Below are 18,984 nucleotides of genomic sequence, written 5' to 3'. Positions count from 1 at the left end.
TTCACAACCTACATTAGAGATATTCTCCAGGTACTATATAGTAAACATTAGGGATGTCCTGATCTGATGTTAAATGTCCTAGAGTTGTCCGTCCTTGTCTTCCTTGTCTTCTCCTAGAGTTGGTCTCCTGTAGCTTCCTAAAGTCTGTCCTTGGATAGATAGATAGATAGATAGATTGTAGTAAGTGTGCTGGCTACTCTTTTCAGTGTAAAAGACGTTATTAATCTTTCTTGGTATACCTGATTTGGTCTGATTTCATTCATGAATTCACGTGTCACATTCAGACCAAGAGCAGCGGAGATTCACTTTACTTCAACAAACAGCTGTTCATCAGATATTCTAGTAGCTACTATAGTGAGATAAGTTCTGCTAACAGAGAGGAGACACGATGCTGCTACAGTGACTTTACAGACCGCTCTAGAAACGCTGTTCATCAGAAAATACTTTTTAAAAAATCCTGTCATGTCAGATATTTGAGTTTTTGGCAACTTAACACAAACGAATGGAGCCTTGAAAATATATGAAAGCTGAAAGGAGTTAAAATAAAACATTAATTATTCTACATTAAATAATATTCTTTTCTCTCTGAGCTTTGTTTCATCTCTCTCTTCCCTCACTCTCAGAGAGGCGCCAACTTTAAAATCAGCTCAACCAATCAGAGACGGGCGATGGCGCAGCCTCATTTACATAGAGTCAATATAAATAGCCTCGCTCTCCTTCTGTCAGCTCATTCTTTACCGAGACTAAATCCCGGAAAAGATGCCTGAACCCGCCAAGTCCGCGCCCAAGAAGGGCTCCAAGAAAGCCGTGACCAAGACCGCCGGTAAAGGCGGCAAGAAGAGGAGAAAGTCCAGGAAGGAGAGCTACGCCATCTACGTCTACAAGGTGCTCAAGCAGGTCCACCCCGACACCGGCATCTCCTCCAAGGCCATGGGCATCATGAACTCGTTCGTCAGCGACATCTTCGAGCGGATCGCCGGTGAGTCCTCCCGTCTGGCTCACTACAACAAGCGCTCCACCATCACCTCCAGGGAGATCCAGACCGCCGTCCGCCTGCTGCTGCCCGGGGAGCTGGCTAAGCACGCCGTGTCTGAGGGCACCAAGGCCGTCACCAAGTACACCAGCTCCAAGTAAACGCTGCAGCTGGAAACAACAAACCAACGGCTCTTTTAAGAGCCACACACAAACACTCTACAGAGCTATCATCTGATCTGTTATATTAATGTTAATAAATAGTTATTACTCATGTTTACATGCTACTTTATTCAGTATTAATATAACTACAATATTAAAATCTAGGATGGTCCAACAAAATATTTATATTTTACAACATATTAATATTTACACACGAACACTCTATATATATATATATATATATATATATATATATATAAACTGGAGATACTTTTCTTATATTTACAGTTCAGCCAAGAGCAATGAGAAGTAACAAGGTTAAAGTACAAACAATATCAGTGAACACATTTATTATTTATATATGAGGTCCCAGGTCAGAGGGCTGTTGGTCTATAATCTTGCTCCTGAGATCTGTTAAAATGCTGTGAGTTGATCATCTTCTGTTGTTTTCCAGATGTGACGGTTGATAACGTCTCTTAGAATCAATAAAACTCTTTAAAAGGCCGTACATGACGGATGAACATTAAAACCTACAGTGTTCATTCATTTCATCTTCATCATTTTGTCATTGGACATTTTTTAGTATCAGCTCCACTGACTAAAGCTCTGACTGGTATTAACTGAGATCAGCCTGGTGCAGCCTCTGAGGTTATTAGAATAATTTATTGTTTTTATTGTCGTTGATTATCTTATTAATGTCCTTGGTGTCAGAGCCAGTCCAGTTTATGTTCATCTGGTTCATAAAGTCTCCAAAGAGGAGTTTATAATACGGAGCGTTGGTTCCAGTGAGCTTTACCAACATTTGTCCAATAAGTTCTTCTGCTTTGAGCTTCAGCTACGTTCTCTACGTGCTCCTAGACCATCAGTTTTTAAACCTCCATCTCTCTCTGATTTCTGATGATGACTGTAACGTCATCAGCATGAGCCAGGGCAGCCAGTCTATGTGTCCAGTAGACATCCTTTAATGTGATGGTCATAATTAATTCTTTGAATTAAAGGGCTGATGGCTAAGATGTAGAGAGGACAGACCTGCTTCACACGATAAGAGATCTGAAAGGTTCAGTTAAAACTGTGTTCACTTTAACTTGTACTGAGGATTTAACGTATAATGACTGAATCATTTTAATGAAGTCTGTAGGGAACCATAAACCTTCATTACAGCTCATTACTGACGGGACACGTAATCGAAGGCTTTCCTTTGGTCGATGCTAACTATAGAAAAATCTGTCTATGATCTATAAAAATAATTTAATCTTCACCCAACTTGTGATGATACGTAGAGTCAATTGTTTACATGTGACTACTTGTCATCTGTACTTATACAGTATTTACTGAGTACAAGGTTCATCTATAACAGTACAAATGATTTATTTGCTTGAATATGACATCCGTCTTATGACTCTGTATTGTCATTGGTGTTGATATAAAGATGAGTTAATGTCAGTGTAACCACACGTCCTCTGAATGACAGAATACTGAAACATGTAGACATAAGAAAAAATAATACAAAAACATTTATAATCAAATGTACAATTAAATGTATGCACGTTATATTATCTAAATAAAATGTACACTTACTTTAGATGGCTATGTTCTTTTGTATATATTTAAATTTACAGTTTAAAATAAAATAGTATAAGCAAAAGAATTCTGTTACAGAAAGGTGAGTTGTTGTCCAGCTGGATAGAGTAGAGGATGAATGACGTCCTGTAGCGTTCACTGTGGGAGTGGATCTGGATCAGTGTGATGGAGGATGAGCTCCACTGTCCCTCTATAGTCTGGGGGAGTGGACGAGATGTACAGGACACTCACAGCAATAACTGCTTGTCCTGTGAAGAGTCGTGGGGGGAGTGGAGCCTGTCCCAGTCCCTGTCCCAGCTAACACTCACAACAAGAGTCTCCAGCAACTTGATGAATACATTTACAGACCTGAGCTGAACACACACATTCATATATTCCACAACTGTTCAGTAAATACAGGTGGTCCAGAATAAAGTGGTCTGAACAGCAGAATATACATCTATGTTTAATCTATTACTGTACATAATGATGTTCTAGTTAGTTTGTTTAACTAGATTTTCTCATTTGTAAGTCAGCTAAATGGTAGTTGTACTACAAATGCATAAAAACCAGATGTTAGTGATGTACAGATCAATACCAGGTCTTTATGCTCTAAAATCGGTTCTCATAAAACAAACAAAAAAAAAAAAAAAAAAACTCAATTCTTGATCCAGATCATTATAAGGAACACCGTGAAAGAAAGATCTCGGCTAAATATCCCGTTAGTGGTGAGCAGATATTACCCAAAATATATATTAGGAGCACGTGTAATATATGTATCTGTGTCTAACAGACCTACTATACTACACCATAAAGGCGAAACTGAATGATCAGGAATTTGTCTTTATCGGAGATGTGGGTGGCTCTTAAAAGAGCCGTTGTGTTGTTGCACCAGGACGTAGAGTTTAACCTCCGAAGCCGTACAGAGTGCGGCCCTGTCTCTTGAGGGCGTAGACCACGTCCATGGCGGTCACCGTCTTCCTCTTGGCATGCTCGGTGTAGGTGACGGCGTCACGGATCACGTTCTCCAGAAAGACCTTGAGGACACCGCGGGTCTCCTCGTAGATCAGACCGGAGATACGCTTCACACCGCCACGACGAGCCAGACGACGGATAGCGGGCTTGGTGATTCCCTGGATGTTATCACGGAGAACTTTACGGTGACGCTTGGCGCCTCCTTTACCGAGTCCTTTGCCTCCTTTGCCTCTTCCACTCATTTTGCTGTTTCAGTAGATTTGCTGCTGTAAAAACGAACTGATGAACGAGGAGCACAGAGCGCTGCTTTTAAGTCAGCTCTGCGGACGTGGTTGAAGACAGTCACTCTGTTCTTTCCTGCTTCCGCTTTTGAAGTTGGGGAAAATAAACTGACAAATTCCGGTTTTGTTGCCTTCAGAATAAAAGTACGAAACAACCACTTTGTTGGACTTTTACGTTTATAAACGGTCACCAGAGAGATATTTGAAAAGCTGTACAGATATTAATTAATTCATTAATTATGTATTTATTATTTACCAGCCACACGGAAAACTTACGGTTAGAATACGCTTAGCTTTCACTCAATAAACAATAAAGTCAATCATATCTGTGCTTTAGTATGACTATACCTGAAAACTAAGATTACAAATATGCATTTAATTAAAGCTGAAAGATTTCTGTGAAAATGAAAATGAACTGAAGCTGACACAGTTTTAATGGAAGCAAATGAACATTTTAATACTGTAAACTTCAAATGAAACAACGATTTAACCAAGAACCATCGACACAAACATTTCAAACTGTAAAAACACAATTAAACAATTTTTAGTCAACTTTCTATCAGACTGAAATCCGAGATGTATAATAATTTCATACTTTGTGTAATTCATCTTCTGTAACCTCTTGTCCTGTGAAGGGTCATGGGCGTCTGGAGTCTATCCCAGCTGTCATTGGTCTAGAGGGGGGGGGGTCCACCCTGGACAGGTCTCCAGTCTATCCAAGCTGTCATTGGTCTAGAGGGGGGGTCCACCCTGGACAGGTCTCCAGTCTATCCCAGCTGTCATTGGTCTAGAGGGGGGGTCCACCCTGGACAGGTCTCCAGTCCATCACAGGGCTAACACAGAGAGACACTCACACCTACGGCCAATTTAGAATCACCAGTGAACCTAACCAGCATGTCTTTGGACGGTGGGAGGAAGCTGGAGAACCTGGAGAGAACCCACGCAGACACAGGGAGAACATGCAGACTACACACAGAAAGGAACCAGACGAGAGAAAATACAGAATAAAATTTACAATAAGGTCTGTCCTACTGATATATAACAATAACTATAAAACTATGAAGACATTAGCAAGAGCGCAGGGAAGTAAATGAAACTCATGAACTGACTGAAACATTACGCTGACATGATGAATTCAACAATGTCTGAATTAATTCAGACATTGTTGAATTCATCATGGTCATCGTTATGGATAACAGAGAATCACAAATTTAATAAAATGTTAATAAAACTTTGATTATAAGAGAACCTCTATGTCTGTCCAGACAAACACAGTGTTTCTTTAGTTTATCTTGACGGTGCTGTACAGTGCAAATTAATCCTCCATATTTTCTTGACATCTTGTTCTGTGAATGGAAAATAAACCATTCAGTCAGTTTCTAAACCCACATTTATCTTTTAGTTGTTTAGTCTTACAGCGGTTGCTCACCCTGTGGAACGACTGGAAGAGTTAAATATGATAGTTGTGTACACAGTGTCCTCCTCTTCCTCCTCTATTTGACTCTGATCTCTCCTTTTGTTGGAGTGAACAACATCTGTCTGCCTCTGGAAGCAGATGCTGCTGTAGTGAACGTCATCCTGTGGTTCTGGTGGTTGTCTTTCTGCTGCAGAGGACGGGATGTCGTACACTGGAACCATGTTGAGCTGAAAAGACAAACAGAACCAGAGTGGAACTAAATGTTGCTTTGATCTGACATGAAGTAAAAGAAGAGTTTTGATTGTGATGTTGAGTTTTTCTTGCCACCATCTGGTGATAACATGAAGGTTAAGATGTTAGACTAAAGAGTTCTCAGGGGAGAGGTGACTTCAGACTGAAATACAGGATTTCTTGAACCTTCTCACCTGTGCTGTGTTGCCAGGTCTCTCTCCACCATCAGACTGTCGAGTGAAGCACTTACTTCTTCTGGATATGAGAATAAAGAAATATATTGACTGAAGTGAAACCTTTAATGGTGGAGTGGTGAATTAGTGAACGTGATCATAGTGACAGAAGTGATCACCTGATCCACAGGTAGACAGCGAGGAGTGAGACAGCCAGGAGAACAGCAGTGATCGTTGCTGTTGTTTTCCACTTACCTGAATGTTTAAAATGAAATACTGAGAGTGTTAACATGTTCATTCTCAACACATTCAGTGACTGATGTTTATTGAATAAAGAGCTCTGTTCTCTTACCTGCCAAAGTAATCAGAGTTAATGTGGAGTTATGACGTCCTCTGCTGTTCCAGGCTTCACAGTAATAACTCCCACTGTGTTCAGCTTTAAAGTCAGTGATGGTGAAGACCTGTCCTGAAGCTTTTGGTGAGTCTTCATTCTCCTTGTACCAGGTGTAGTTAGCTGCTGGGTTAGCATCACTGCTACAGGTCAGAGTCACTGAACTGAACTCCACTATCTCAGCAGAAGGAGTCACTGATACAGAAGGAAGCTTTGGAGGATCTGGAGGACAATGGAGACAAGTCTTCAACATTGGTCTGGATGTGTGTTGATAGGCCAAGCATAGGGTTCTAACAGTTACACAGAATACAAATAGAACAATTCCATCCGGAACGATAAGCTGACATAGTGAAGACCGCAGGGAGTATTTAGTAGCTAATTAGCTTTACTAGCTAATACTCACACAGGACATCAATGTATAGAGGTGATGATGTTCTCTTTCCGTGCTGATTCTGACACAGGCAGTAGTAGTTCCCTCTGTCCTCAGAGTTGACGGAGGTGAAATGATAAATACCTTCTGGTGCCTGAATCTGGGTTCGGTTCTTGTACCAGGTGTAGTTAGCTGCTGGGTTAGCGTCACTGCTACAGGTCAGAGTCACTGAACTGAACTCCACTATCTCAGCAGAAGGAGTCACTGATACAGAAGGAAGCTTTGGAGGATCTGGAGGACAATGAGAAACATGAATCAGGGATTTTTCATGTAGCAGAAGACAAGAAGATGCCACTAATGAAAACAGAGAAAAAACAAATCTACATCTACACACTTACGTTACTGTTATACCCGTCTTCACCCTACTGGCCCTTCAGTGGCAGTGCAAGTGTCGTTGGGTGGTTCAATTGATTCATTACCTTAATGAGCAACACCTGACAATGTGTGTATTAAAGCCATGGATGGAAAGGCTTCCTTAAGTCACCTCCAGCTTTATTTTTGTCTGAATCTTCCATGAGCCGGGTAATAACTGTCAATTAGTAATGAATCCTTCCTTCTAGAATCATGAGTTCATTAGGATCACATGGAGAATTTTATCCCCTGTATATGTTACTTATAATCCTGAATGGGTCTAACAATCTACAGCTATGTTAGTGGCTCTTAAAAGGCCATGATACACTGAGACTACAGTTGGCTGTTTATTATTGTTGAGCCATCAATGAGCATTTCTGACCCAAACTCAGCATTACTTTACCTCTGTGGCTCTGTGATGGTTTACACATCTCATTGTTTCATCTGCTGTACACATGTAATGAAGTAGATATTTGCCTTAATTGTCTTTTGTAATTAACTTAATGGTTTTTAGACAAAGAACCAAGAACTCAACAAAGTGAAACTCACATTTCACGTTGATGTGAATGTTTTCAGATGATCTTCTGCCCAGAACGTTCTCAGCTGTACAGTGATACTCTCCAGAGTCATTAGACTGGATGGAGCTGAAGACAAGCTGTGGTTCTTCAATGACCATGGTTTGGTTCTTGTACCAGGTGTAGTTAGCTGCTGGGTTAGCGTCACTGCTACAGGTCAGAGTCACTGAACTGAACTCCACTATCTCAGCAGAAGGAGTCACTGATACAGAAGGAAGCTTTGGAGGATCTGGAGGACAATGGAGACAAGTCTTCAACAATGGTCTGAATGTGTGTTGATAGAAACATAAATGGGAGATTTTAGATTCATGTAGCAGAAGATAAAAAGAAACTACGAATGAAAACAGAGAAAAAATAAAAAGGTACACGTTATATAGTTCAGTGGAAGTGCGGGTGTCCTTGGGTGACGTATATTGCTTCAACATCACCACTCATGGTTGGACAATGATCCAGATAATTCTGTTTTATAGAAAGGCCTTGCAGTGACAAACTGGAAATTATAGGCATCAATCGAAATGTATGGTCCACCCATCCATCCACCCCTCTACTTTACAGTCATATCACCTTCATTCCTCATAATAAGTGTTTCCATGTGTCTGTGAAGGTTCTCAGTCATTCATCAAAAAGCGTTTAAAAATGGCAACTGGACTTTTGCCACTCACACGGTTAGCTTCTTCAGTTCTCAGGGACTGGTGGGAAATTGAAGTTTAAATAGGAAACTCTGTGGGTGTAACCCATCAGAAAGTTGCTTGACTTGGCTTTCAGATATCCTCTTTCTGATGGACTACACCCACAGAGTTTCTAATTTAAACCCCAACTTCCCACCAGTCCCTTAGAACTGAAGAAGCTACTCAGATGAAACGTCTTCTCAAAAACTCTACAAGTCCAGTTGCCTGTTTTAAACACTGCTTTGGATAACTGTTTTAATGTCTTGAAACTAAAATATGTCGAGGAACTTGCTCATACACCTAATTTCATTCTCCATCAAAGGACAGGATGTCTTCACACCTCACTCAGGGACTTAAGTGAAGGAAACTGAGTCATCCAGTGTTGATCAACCTCCACTTCAACACAACCACTGAATTCTTTGAACACATTTCATTCAGGAATAAAGTTGAAGTAAACTCACACACTGAAGGAGACTGGTGATCCTCATGTCCTCTGAAAGCACAGGAGACAATGTCTCCAGGAGAAATGTTGACTGTCAAAGTAGAAGTTTGCTGTGTCCTGATGTTCTGTTTGTTCTTGAACCAGACGTAGGAAACATGATCAGCTGGACTGCAGCTGCTGAGACACTTGAGCTCTGCCTCAGTATCAAACTGATGGACTGATATTATTCTGGTCACCTCCACCTGCAGAGCTGCACATGACAACACAACGTTAATGTCAAAAAGAAGAAATACTCCAAATACAAATACATCCACAAACAGTTAGTGTTGATCAGTACCTGTGACAGTCAGAGTTGTTCCTGGTAAAATACTGCTCCATTCAAACCTTTGTGTTGTGAATTTGAAGAGATACTCAGATGAATCTCTCTTTCTCAGGTCACTGATTGTCAGAGTGGAGCGTCCTCTCGTTGTTTCTAGGACTTGAACACGACCTGAATACTGAGAGTCTTTACTGAGGTCCTCAGACTGATGACTACGATCACGACGGAACCACAACTTTGATTCTATGATTCCGTAACTGCTGTAAGTACAAGAAATGTTCACTGATGATCCTTTGGGGGAACAGATTCTTCTCTTGTTGTAAATCACATTGTTACAGGATTGACCTTCAAGACCTGGAAGATCAAGGATGAAAGTGGAGTTGTACAGATTAACAGTAAGAACAGGATATTAATATCCAACCCATGTTAAAAACTATATACAGTTAAGGTGAAGTAAGTTTCTATTAAAACTTACAGATTAATGGAGAGTGAAGATCCTCATATCTCTTAAATGCACATGAATAACTGTTTTCATAGTTGTAGACTTCAAAACGATTGAAACTTCCCCCGATCATTTTGCTTCCATTTTCGTACCAGATGTAGGAGGGATACTTGTCTATCACACAACTACTTTGACAACTCAACTCTGCCCTGTAATCATAAGGAGATACCTCCACCTGGAGATCTGATTTGATGCAGAAAGAACAGAAACACAACAGACATTCAGAAACACAGCCATGTTGATGTAGTGTTTGCTAGATGTTGATCATATGAATGAATTCTTACCTGTGACAATCAGAGTGACTCCAGGTGAACCAGTATATTTCCGACCTGCTTGGTTTGTTATGAATCTGAACTTGTACTGAACTGAGTCTCTCTCTCTCAGGTCTGAGATTCTCAGAGTGCAGATGTTCTTATCATGACTGAGCATCACACGACCTGAATACATGGAGTCTGTGGTCAGATCATCAGGTTCTTCATCAGAACCTTTGAACCAGACTTTGTTCTCCACAGTCGTAGTAACACCATCTACTCTGGATGGGTATGTGTAGCTGCAGGTTATTTCCACTGTTGATCCTTTTAGAGCACAGATCTGAGTAGAAGTGTAAGTCACTCCATAACCATTCTGACCCTGTACCACTGGAACACAGAGAACATCACAAACTAGAATCAGATTCATTCATTAAACACAACAGTCTACTGTCTGTAGATGAGGAACATGAAGATCACTGGTTTGTTTATTGATGATGTAGTTTATTGAACATGTTCAGACAAAGATGAGAGTTTAGATGAACCCAACTAGAAGGATGGTTGGAGCAGAGTGTGAATAGAAACTCAAGACAAGTGTCAAACAACGGTAAAAGTCTCTTATAATAAAAGTCATAAATAATAATAAGTCTAAATAAAGTTTTTCTTGATATATTAATGTAGACGTACAGTACCTGACACAGAGAGAAGGAAGACAAAGAATCCAGTCGTTGCTGCAGTTAAATTCATCGCTGCTCCTCACATTCATCAGTAAAACAGAGTCTGAGTTAAAGACAACACACATTTCCTGGTCGAGGTGTTTAAAGACAGTTTGTTCTTCGTTTCGATTTAGAGATGACAGTGTTAACTCTGTCTTTCTTCCTCTTTACATTATTCACGTATATGAACAAACGGAGAGCAGAAATAGATCTTAATTCATAGTAGACAAAACCTCATACAACCTCAAGTACATTTAACAAGCCTGGCTCAAGTTATTTAGATCAGACCATATAATGACGGCACCATGATAAGATTTCTGATGGATGTCCAACACTTTAACCTCTTCAACCCTAGGATGCTGGGAGGCAAAGTTCATCTAAAAGGAGAAAATATATCTAAACATATTAGGTCCATATGTATGACCCAGGTCTCTATGGATAGGTAAGACTTCAGAGAACCGATTAGAAAAGAATAGAACAACCTGATGGCCCAAACAAAGTATTAACATGTTAACACTCTATTTAATGACTTATTTGTCAAATCACAAGGTCTTAGATGGAGCTTAATAGAAAGGAAAGTTGAGAATAAAGTACAAAAGTCCAAAGCAGTGTGCTGGTGACCACACTCAGAAATATTACACCGACGACAGAAATGACAAAGAAGTTTTGGTTCCTTTATTCTGCAGACGTTGGTAGATAAACTCTTCATGTATTGAAGTGTTTCGATTAAAATATGCAGAGAGATGCTGCTTTATGATTATTCTAATTTCAGTGTGATGACATAAAAATTATTTGACTGTTGATTATAAACCTCAAAGTAGCATTATATATATTATTATGATAAAGAAATACAGAACTGAAATATGGAGGCGTGACAACAGCTGGTTGATTTATGAGCTCACCACCAAACCTCCAACACCTCATCCAACCAACAAGAAACCATTAAAAGAGAAAAAGCTCTGAAGGTTTCTCTTCTACATGAACCTGTGCTTTTCTCACAACATTTTCTAATTTGGAGACTTATTAACAATTCGGTAACATTCATTCTTCTTGTGAATGATAATAAACATTTTCCTGAGGTTGAACATATGTTATTGCTCCAATAAAACTCCATGACCTTTAGTGTGCTCTGTATGATTCATTGTCTCTGATGTTACACCGATGAAGCTTCAGTGTTAAAGATGGAGGCTTCATCATTGACTCCTCCACTGTCTGCTAAAGGGTCCGTTCATCCCCCCAAAAAACTAATACAGACAATGAAGCCTCACTAGTGCAGTTACTCATCAAGGTGTCGAGAACAGTGAACAGTTCCTCGTTAAAGAAAAGATCCTGAGTGTTGAAACTGACCTGGTTCCTGTTGTAAATCAGTCTGCAGCTACTTTTATCTCAGTGAACTCATTCTTTAAGAGGATGTTACACAGTCGCTTCACTTTTACTGAAGTTTCCAGACTCCATGTTCTTTTACTGTTAGATGAGTGTGATATTAGCTCGACACATTTATCAGCAGTAAATGTTTTTCTTTACTGAGTATATCACAGAGGAGTAAGCAGCAACCTGAAGTCAGACTGAGCAAACCAAGAAAAGATCATAGATTCAGGGAAATATAAAAATCACTCCTCATAACATGCTCTCTGAGACGCTCCAAGATTTATTTTGTTTAAATACATTTCTGTTCTTTCCCTACAACTTGTATGATCTCTTTTATCAGTGTACGTTAAGTTTAACCTCTAACTGTCTTCTCTTGGACTGACTACTGTATAACTGAGCCAACACTATTTCAGTCACATGGATTTAGCTCATAATTAATTTTAATTAACAAAAGCAACCCCAGCTCATGAAGGATCAATGACTGAAAAATAAGTTTCACTTTTGTTGGGCCTCAGAGAGACAGTTAGTACTATTGTTGGACCAGTGTTATTCAGATCAGTCTCCTAACATAATCTAATGTTGGAATTCCAGTCAACTATTAATGAAATAACAATAATCACAATGACTTCATCAATAGTAATTAGAAGTTGAAGGGTTTTAGAGTTCTCTATAGTAGAGGATGGTAACGTTTCCTCTTGTTCAACATTAAACACACCATCTTACATATTTAAAAACATTTATTCAAAGATAATAAATGTGAAACACACAATATACAAACTGATGTAACTGAAGAACAAATGATGTGTGTCTGTGTGGACTTGAACATGAGCAAAGTCAGAACAAAACAACATTGTGAGTGTTTAGATTGTAGCCTCTCCTATATATGTGTGGCTGAGTTCTAACATGTTCAGAACTGAATTATGTGGGATTCAGTCTTCCTGGACTTAGAAAGTAGAGGTCAGTCTTCCTCAGAGTATGCTACCTCAGTTCAGATCATTATTTAAATCTCATTCTTGTCATTCTTCCAAAATTTACAGTGGACGACTGAACTTCACAGCTCTCCCCTCTGTCGACATTCATGTTGATCAGGATGAGAGGTTAACTGATAAGAAGAGAGGAAATAATGAGATTAAAAGAGCTTCAATCATTAAATATTAACATGTTTTACAGTAATTAGCTTAAGTCATCTGATTTAAATCAATCAGGAACAATTCTCAAAAACAAAAGCCTTTCCAGTGCATTTAAATAGTGTTTTATTATAAACATATTATAATCACCTCTATCATCTCTACAGAGTCATTCTGTTCAGACTTTGAGCTCACAGTCTTCTTCTTCCTGGAATATAACCATTAAAAACAAATTCAGTATTTAAGAAAATTAAATTTATGTTTCTCAAACTAAAATGAAATCTGCAGAAGAATTAAAATAGCAGTGATGGAACTGATGGATATTTATTCTTTTACCTCATCCACAGTATCAAGATGAGCAGCAGAATCAACATTGATATCAGGACAACCAGAGTCAACCTGATGATATTCATCAGTTTTGGAGGAATCAGAAAAGATAAAGAGGGGAGCTCTGAAGCATCTGGAGGACAATGGAGACAAGTCTTTAATATTACTATGGAAGCATTTTTACCTATGTTAAAGAAAAAGAAATGAGAGGAAGAAATCACAACTACTTGTATTTTACACAAAACATGATTTTTTTTTTTTTGTGTATTTGTGTTTGTTTCCATGTCGAAGTCGTCACTATTTTCTGTATATATATTTTTTTTGCCAAATTCCATGCTACTGTGACAAGGAAATTTCCCATACGTGGGATTAATAAACATGTTTTATCTTATTTCTGTTGAAGACAACGAGTTAAATTACTAAAGATCACTGTGATATTTTATTCCCTGTAATGTGACTGTTAATCATGAATGGGTTAAACTGTCTATGTCTTTGTTAATTATTCTTAGGGCCATGATAAACCAAGACGATGGTCGGCCCATCAGTGAGTTAGTGACACTAGATTTTAGTTTGTGTCCTGCACAGTTGGACAGAGTTGGATGTTTATCAACCGTGGTCGGAGAGATCACTCTTATTGGTCGAACTACTTAGAGATCTACATAGTACAGAAACAGGAAGTGATGAAAATAAACAAAACAATAAAGTTCAAAGATCAAACAGAAGACTTCTTATTTTCCATCTTCATCTCATCTGAACATTCAAACCCACAAATATTTCTACATTAATATGATGATCAAGAATGAATAAAGTGTTGATGAGCTGATCAGCTGATTGTGGAGAGGAATGCTCTATAGCTCTTCATAGCTTCCTAGCTTCCATGCTAACAGTAGCTCTTCTTCTTATGCTACCTGCTGGTATGAAAAGTTTCTTCCTCTGTTTGTGGTGGGTCTAAGTCCATACCATGGTCCCAATATCAGACTGAATATGCTGATGTTTTACATAGATTATGGTTATTATATTTCATGACATTGTTAAATACATTAAAATACTAAGATATTAAGATGGCCCCGTGACCCTTAATAGGAATAAGTGGGTACAGAAGATGAATGAATGAATGAATGATATTGAGATGGTTGTCTTTAGCTTTGGGGGACACTTTGGACAAAGTCTAATACATTTAGTTTCAGATTACTTATGAGCAGAGCCGGATTACCGCAAAGGCAAACTAGGCACGTGCCTAGGGCCTGATTGGTCTGGGGGGGGGCCCAGACAGAGGGACAAAAAAAAACATAAAATTTAAAAATAAAAAATATACAAATGTCCTTTTTACAATTTATTTCAGTGTCAATATATACATATTTAATAATTAACTAAAAATAGTGACGTTGTTTACCTTAACGTTACGTTACGTCACATTAACGCAACTACGCAAGGCAAGTCCGAGGGGAGGTCAGCGGGTCAGGACTAAGCGGGAAGGTAGCAGGCATTTTTTGACTACGCGAACGACAGGATGCTTTCAGGTGCGGCAAAACGTAAAAAGAAAAAAAATGAAGAGGAACAAAAGAAAAGACAGCGGGGGGCTTTACAGAAGTTTCTGTCGGGCAGCCGTCCGACAGCTGTGAACCTGCTTGTGTTAGCAGAGCCAGAGGCCGAGCCAGGCCCGGAGACGCGGCCCGAAGACGCGGCGGATGACGCGGCGGAAGACGCTGTTGCGCCGTCAACATCAGCGCCGTCACAGAATGACAAAATGATGGATAAACAGCAGCCAGCCAGAAAAAGTGAGCCCAATATAGTTTTGACGGAGCCTCTAGACCCAGAAAGGGTATTGTCAAGATATCCATCTGATCCTGCAAAGTGGGACCAAATTGACGATAGGATGCGTGAGTACTTTGCACGAAACCATCCCTGTCAAAACATTGGAGACTTCTCTGCATCACAGAGGAAATATGGAGACATTAACCGAAGCTTACCTAAGGAACATTTCTTTAGAAAAAAGCTAAATGGAGAAACCCTGTCAAGAAAATGGTTAGTGTACTCACCGTCTACTGGCACTGTATTCTGTTACTGCTGCAAGTTGTTCAGTATAAGAGACAATCAGTTTGTCACTGGATTTAATGACTGGAAAAACTGTGCTAATCGCTTGCATGAACATGAGAATAGTACGGATCATCGAGAGGTGATGCTTGTGTCTTTGAAAATAAACATCTTACTACTACATCACACTTTCTCTTACTGCAAATTTTATTGGTCTCTGTAAATTTGACAACTTATTTAACTATTCAATTTAATCAACACATTTAATTAAGATTTTCTGCAAAATGCAATAGCTTACAACATTTATCTTATTTGCTCTGTTTACATAGCAATACTGACACCTATTGGTGATTTACTGGTACTACTGCCTTAACAATGACACTTGCAATGGATAAGGATAATTTAATAGCATTTAATAGAGCCGTGTAACAACGTATTAAATAAAAATCCAAAAATAGTCTGATAGACTGTTTGATATACGACACGACTTATTTTGGCATACGAAGAACCAACTTGCAACCAAAGACTGCACTATGTAAAATGTGAATTAACTTTTATTAGTAACTTTGGTAAGTTTCAGATTTCAATTCATAAATAACATCGATGGAGGGGGGCCCAAAAAATACAGTCTGCCTAGTGTAGTCCATTTATTTAATCCGGCTCTGCTTATGAGTATCAGTTTGGAAACACCTCACATTACCAAATAAACAAGGCCGAACATCAGCTACAGAGTGAGCACTGGAGATAAAATGCAAAGACGTTAATGGACTGTATATTCACATACGATTCACGTTGACATGAATGTTTTCAGATGATCTTCTGCCCAGAACGTTCTCAGATGTACAGTGATACTCTCCAGAGTCAGAGGACTGGATGGAGCTGAAGATAAGCTGTGGTTCTTCAATGACCAGGGTTTGGTTCTTGTACCAGGTGTAGTTAGCTGCTGGGTTAGCATCACTGCTACAGGTCAGAGTCACTGAACTGAACTCCTCTATCTCAGCAGAAGGAGTCACTGATACAGAAGGAAGCTTTGGAGGATCTGGAGGAGACCCAGAAACATAAATGATAACAAAATTATTAGAAAGTACTGATGTAATCTCTCAGATTTTATGGGATCTGTAAACATCTCACATTACCAGATAATCCGGGACAAACTTTGATCAATAGCAAGTTCCTACAGGATTTCTCCTGTGATTGTCAGTAGGGGTTCATCTGTGGTAAACTCAGAGGTGGCAAAGAACGAAGAACAAATACTTCGTTACTGTACTTAAGTAGACTTTTCAGGTCTACTTGAGTATTTCATTTTCTTACGACTTTTTACTTTTACTCCCTACATTTGTACACAAATATCTGTACTTTCTACTCCTTACATTTGAAAAACAGGCTTGTTACTTTTTTAACCTCCACGGATGACAAGACGTAAAGGACGTGACATGATCGGACATGACTAGAGCATCGGACTTGAGAAGGAAAGTTGACAATGTGCTTCCTGTGTTCTTCTTCTACTGTTTTGAACACACAGCCTGTTGGTTAGTTTGAGCTCTGCTGCCACCTAGTGACCGGAGGCTTGTTTATCGTTCAAGCATCAATAAAGACAGTAATGCTGAAAGTCCACCTGACCCCACTATTTGAGAACTACTGGTCTAATGTGAAGAAAAAAAAACAACAAATTCAGGTATGGTGTGGTTTCTGTTGCTATCATTAGCTTTTTGAGAATTTTTTGGGAAGCTAGTTTATAACGTTAGCAATGCTATGGAAACACACCGTTTTGATAGTTTATAGCTAACACAAGCTAAAAACAGCAACCCAGTAACCCTCAATTTATTATTAAAAATTATCCAGATGCTCATGCAGGACATCTGGTCAGTTAAGTCTAGATTATTCTGCTAGAACTTTTTCATTTTGCAAAATTATCTACGGATGAATTGTTTCATTAATGGCAAAATAATTTTTACTTTTTACTTAAGTACATTTCAGAGCCTGTACTTTCTTACTTTTACTTGAGTAAAGGGGTTGAACCAGTACTTTTACTTTAACCAGAGTATTTTTTTACACAAGTATCCGTACTTTTACTTAAGCACAGAATGTGAATACTTTTGCCACCTCTGGGTAAACTGGATCAAAATGGGCTATGTGATGGTTTACACATTTCACTATGTGCTCTGCTGGAGATTTCTGTTGAATTGGATCATTATGGTCTTTGCCTTGTGATTGTAAAACTCTGATGAAAAACCTCTCCGTAGTCAAAGAGTCAAGAACTCAAGAAAGTGAAACTCACATTTCACATTGATGTGAATGTTTTCAGATGATCTTCTGCCCAGAACGTTCTCAGCTGTACAGTGATACTCTCCAGAGTCAGAGGACTGGATGGAGCTGAAGACAAGCTGTGGTTCTTCAATGACCAGGGTTTGGTTCTTGTACCAGGTGTAGTTAGCTGCTGGGTTAGCATCACTGCTACAGGTCAGAGTCACTGAACTGAACTCCACTATCTCAGCAGAAGGAGTCACTGATACAGAAGGAAGCTTTGGAGGATCTGGAGGACAATGGAGACAAGTCTTCAACATTGGTCTGGATGTGTGTTGATAGAAACATGAATGGAAGATTTTGGGTTAATGTAGCAGAAGATAAAAGGAAACTACTCATGAAAACAGATAATAAATACAAAGCTACATGTTTTAGCCCTCAGCACCCCTGCTGGCCCTGCAGTGGAAGTGCAGGTGTCCTTGAGTAATGTAATTGCTTCAACATCACCACTTATGGTTGGACAATGATCTGGATAATTCTGTTTTATAGAAAGGCCTTGCAGTGAGAAACAGGAAATTATAGGCATCAATCGAAATGTTTGGTCCACCCGTCCATCCACCCCTCTACTTTAGAGTAATGCCACTTTAATTCCTCTAAATAAGTGTTTTCATGTGTCTGTGAAGGTTTTCAGTCATCCAGGGCATGGTATATTCAAACAGCATTTAAAAATGGCAACCGGAATTTCGCCACTCATACGGTTAGTTTCTTCATTTCTAAGGGACTGGTGGGAAACTGAAGTTTAAATAGAAAACTCTGTGGGTGTAACCCATCAGAAAGTTGCTTGACTTGTCTTTCAGATATCCTCTTTCTGATGGATTATACCAGGCCTGGCCAACCTGCGGCTCCCGAGCCGCATGCAGCTCTTTGCCCGGTTTCATGCGGCTCTTACGTTCATGTCGAATTTTGTGTTTCGACGTGGCCCTTGAAAATTATAAATCTGTATCCACTGCGGCACTGAATCAGTTGTAATGACACAGTTGGCCACTAGATGGAGCCTCTAATGCAGACGCCACCTCGTACACGCTTCCACCGGGTCTTCTCTACCAGAGAAGAAGATGTTGAGCCATGGCTAAAAGCGGAGGAGAGAGAAAACTTGATCGAGAAAATTGTGTCTTTCAGGTAAAAGAAGATTATCTGTTCACAGAATGTAAAGGCAAACCTACGTGCTTACTCTGCTTAGAGACGTTATCTGCCATGAAAGATTTCAATTTAACTTGCCGCTACAACACATTGCACAAAGTGAAATACGAGAAGTATACTGAAGCTGCAAGGGCTGCTATCGTAGCGGACCTTAAATCAAAAGTACACAAACAACAGCGACTTTTTACCAGTGCCCACTGCTGGTAGTGGTGAGGTAGAGTGGGTATACAGGGAAAATGTTCAACTCTTTCTTAGTGTAAAAATGCACAAA

The 18,984-nt window shown here is 39.4% G+C and overlaps 2 protein-coding genes across 2 annotated transcripts; one reads left to right on the top strand and one right to left on the bottom strand.

Annotated features, from left to right (window-relative positions):
- Positions 1–684: 684 nt before the first annotated feature.
- Positions 685–1,247, top strand: LOC311508453 (histone H2B). Its single transcript, XM_084573216.1, has one exon. The coding sequence runs from the start codon at positions 760–762 to the stop codon at positions 1,132–1,134; it is 375 nt and encodes a 124-aa protein (XP_084429342.1). The 5' UTR covers positions 685–759; the 3' UTR covers positions 1,135–1,247.
- Positions 1,248–3,540: 2,293 nt separating this feature from the next.
- Positions 3,541–4,150, bottom strand: LOC311508610 (histone H4). The gene has a single exon (XM_084573450.1). It carries the CDS (start codon positions 3,909–3,911, stop codon positions 3,600–3,602), a length of 312 nt encoding a protein of 103 aa, XP_084429576.1. The 5' UTR covers positions 3,912–4,150; the 3' UTR covers positions 3,541–3,599.
- Between the last annotated feature and the right edge of the window lie 14,834 nt (positions 4,151–18,984).

The sequence above is a fragment of the Chelon labrosus genome (assembly GCF_963514085.1).
Source record: "Chelon labrosus genome assembly, chromosome: 23".
Lineage (NCBI taxonomy): Eukaryota > Metazoa > Chordata > Actinopteri > Mugiliformes > Mugilidae > Chelon > Chelon labrosus.
This window is presented reverse-complemented; position numbering and strand designations above follow the sequence as displayed.

Bases quoted from the DNA above. Each gene is read 5' to 3' on its own strand.
- LOC311508453 (XM_084573216.1), top strand. From the start codon at position 760: ATGCCTGAACCCGCCAAGTCCGCGCCCAAGAAGGGCTCCAAGAAAGCC.
- LOC311508610 (XM_084573450.1), bottom strand. From the start codon at position 3,911: ATGAGTGGAAGAGGCAAAGGAGGCAAAGGACTCGGTAAAGGAGGCGCC.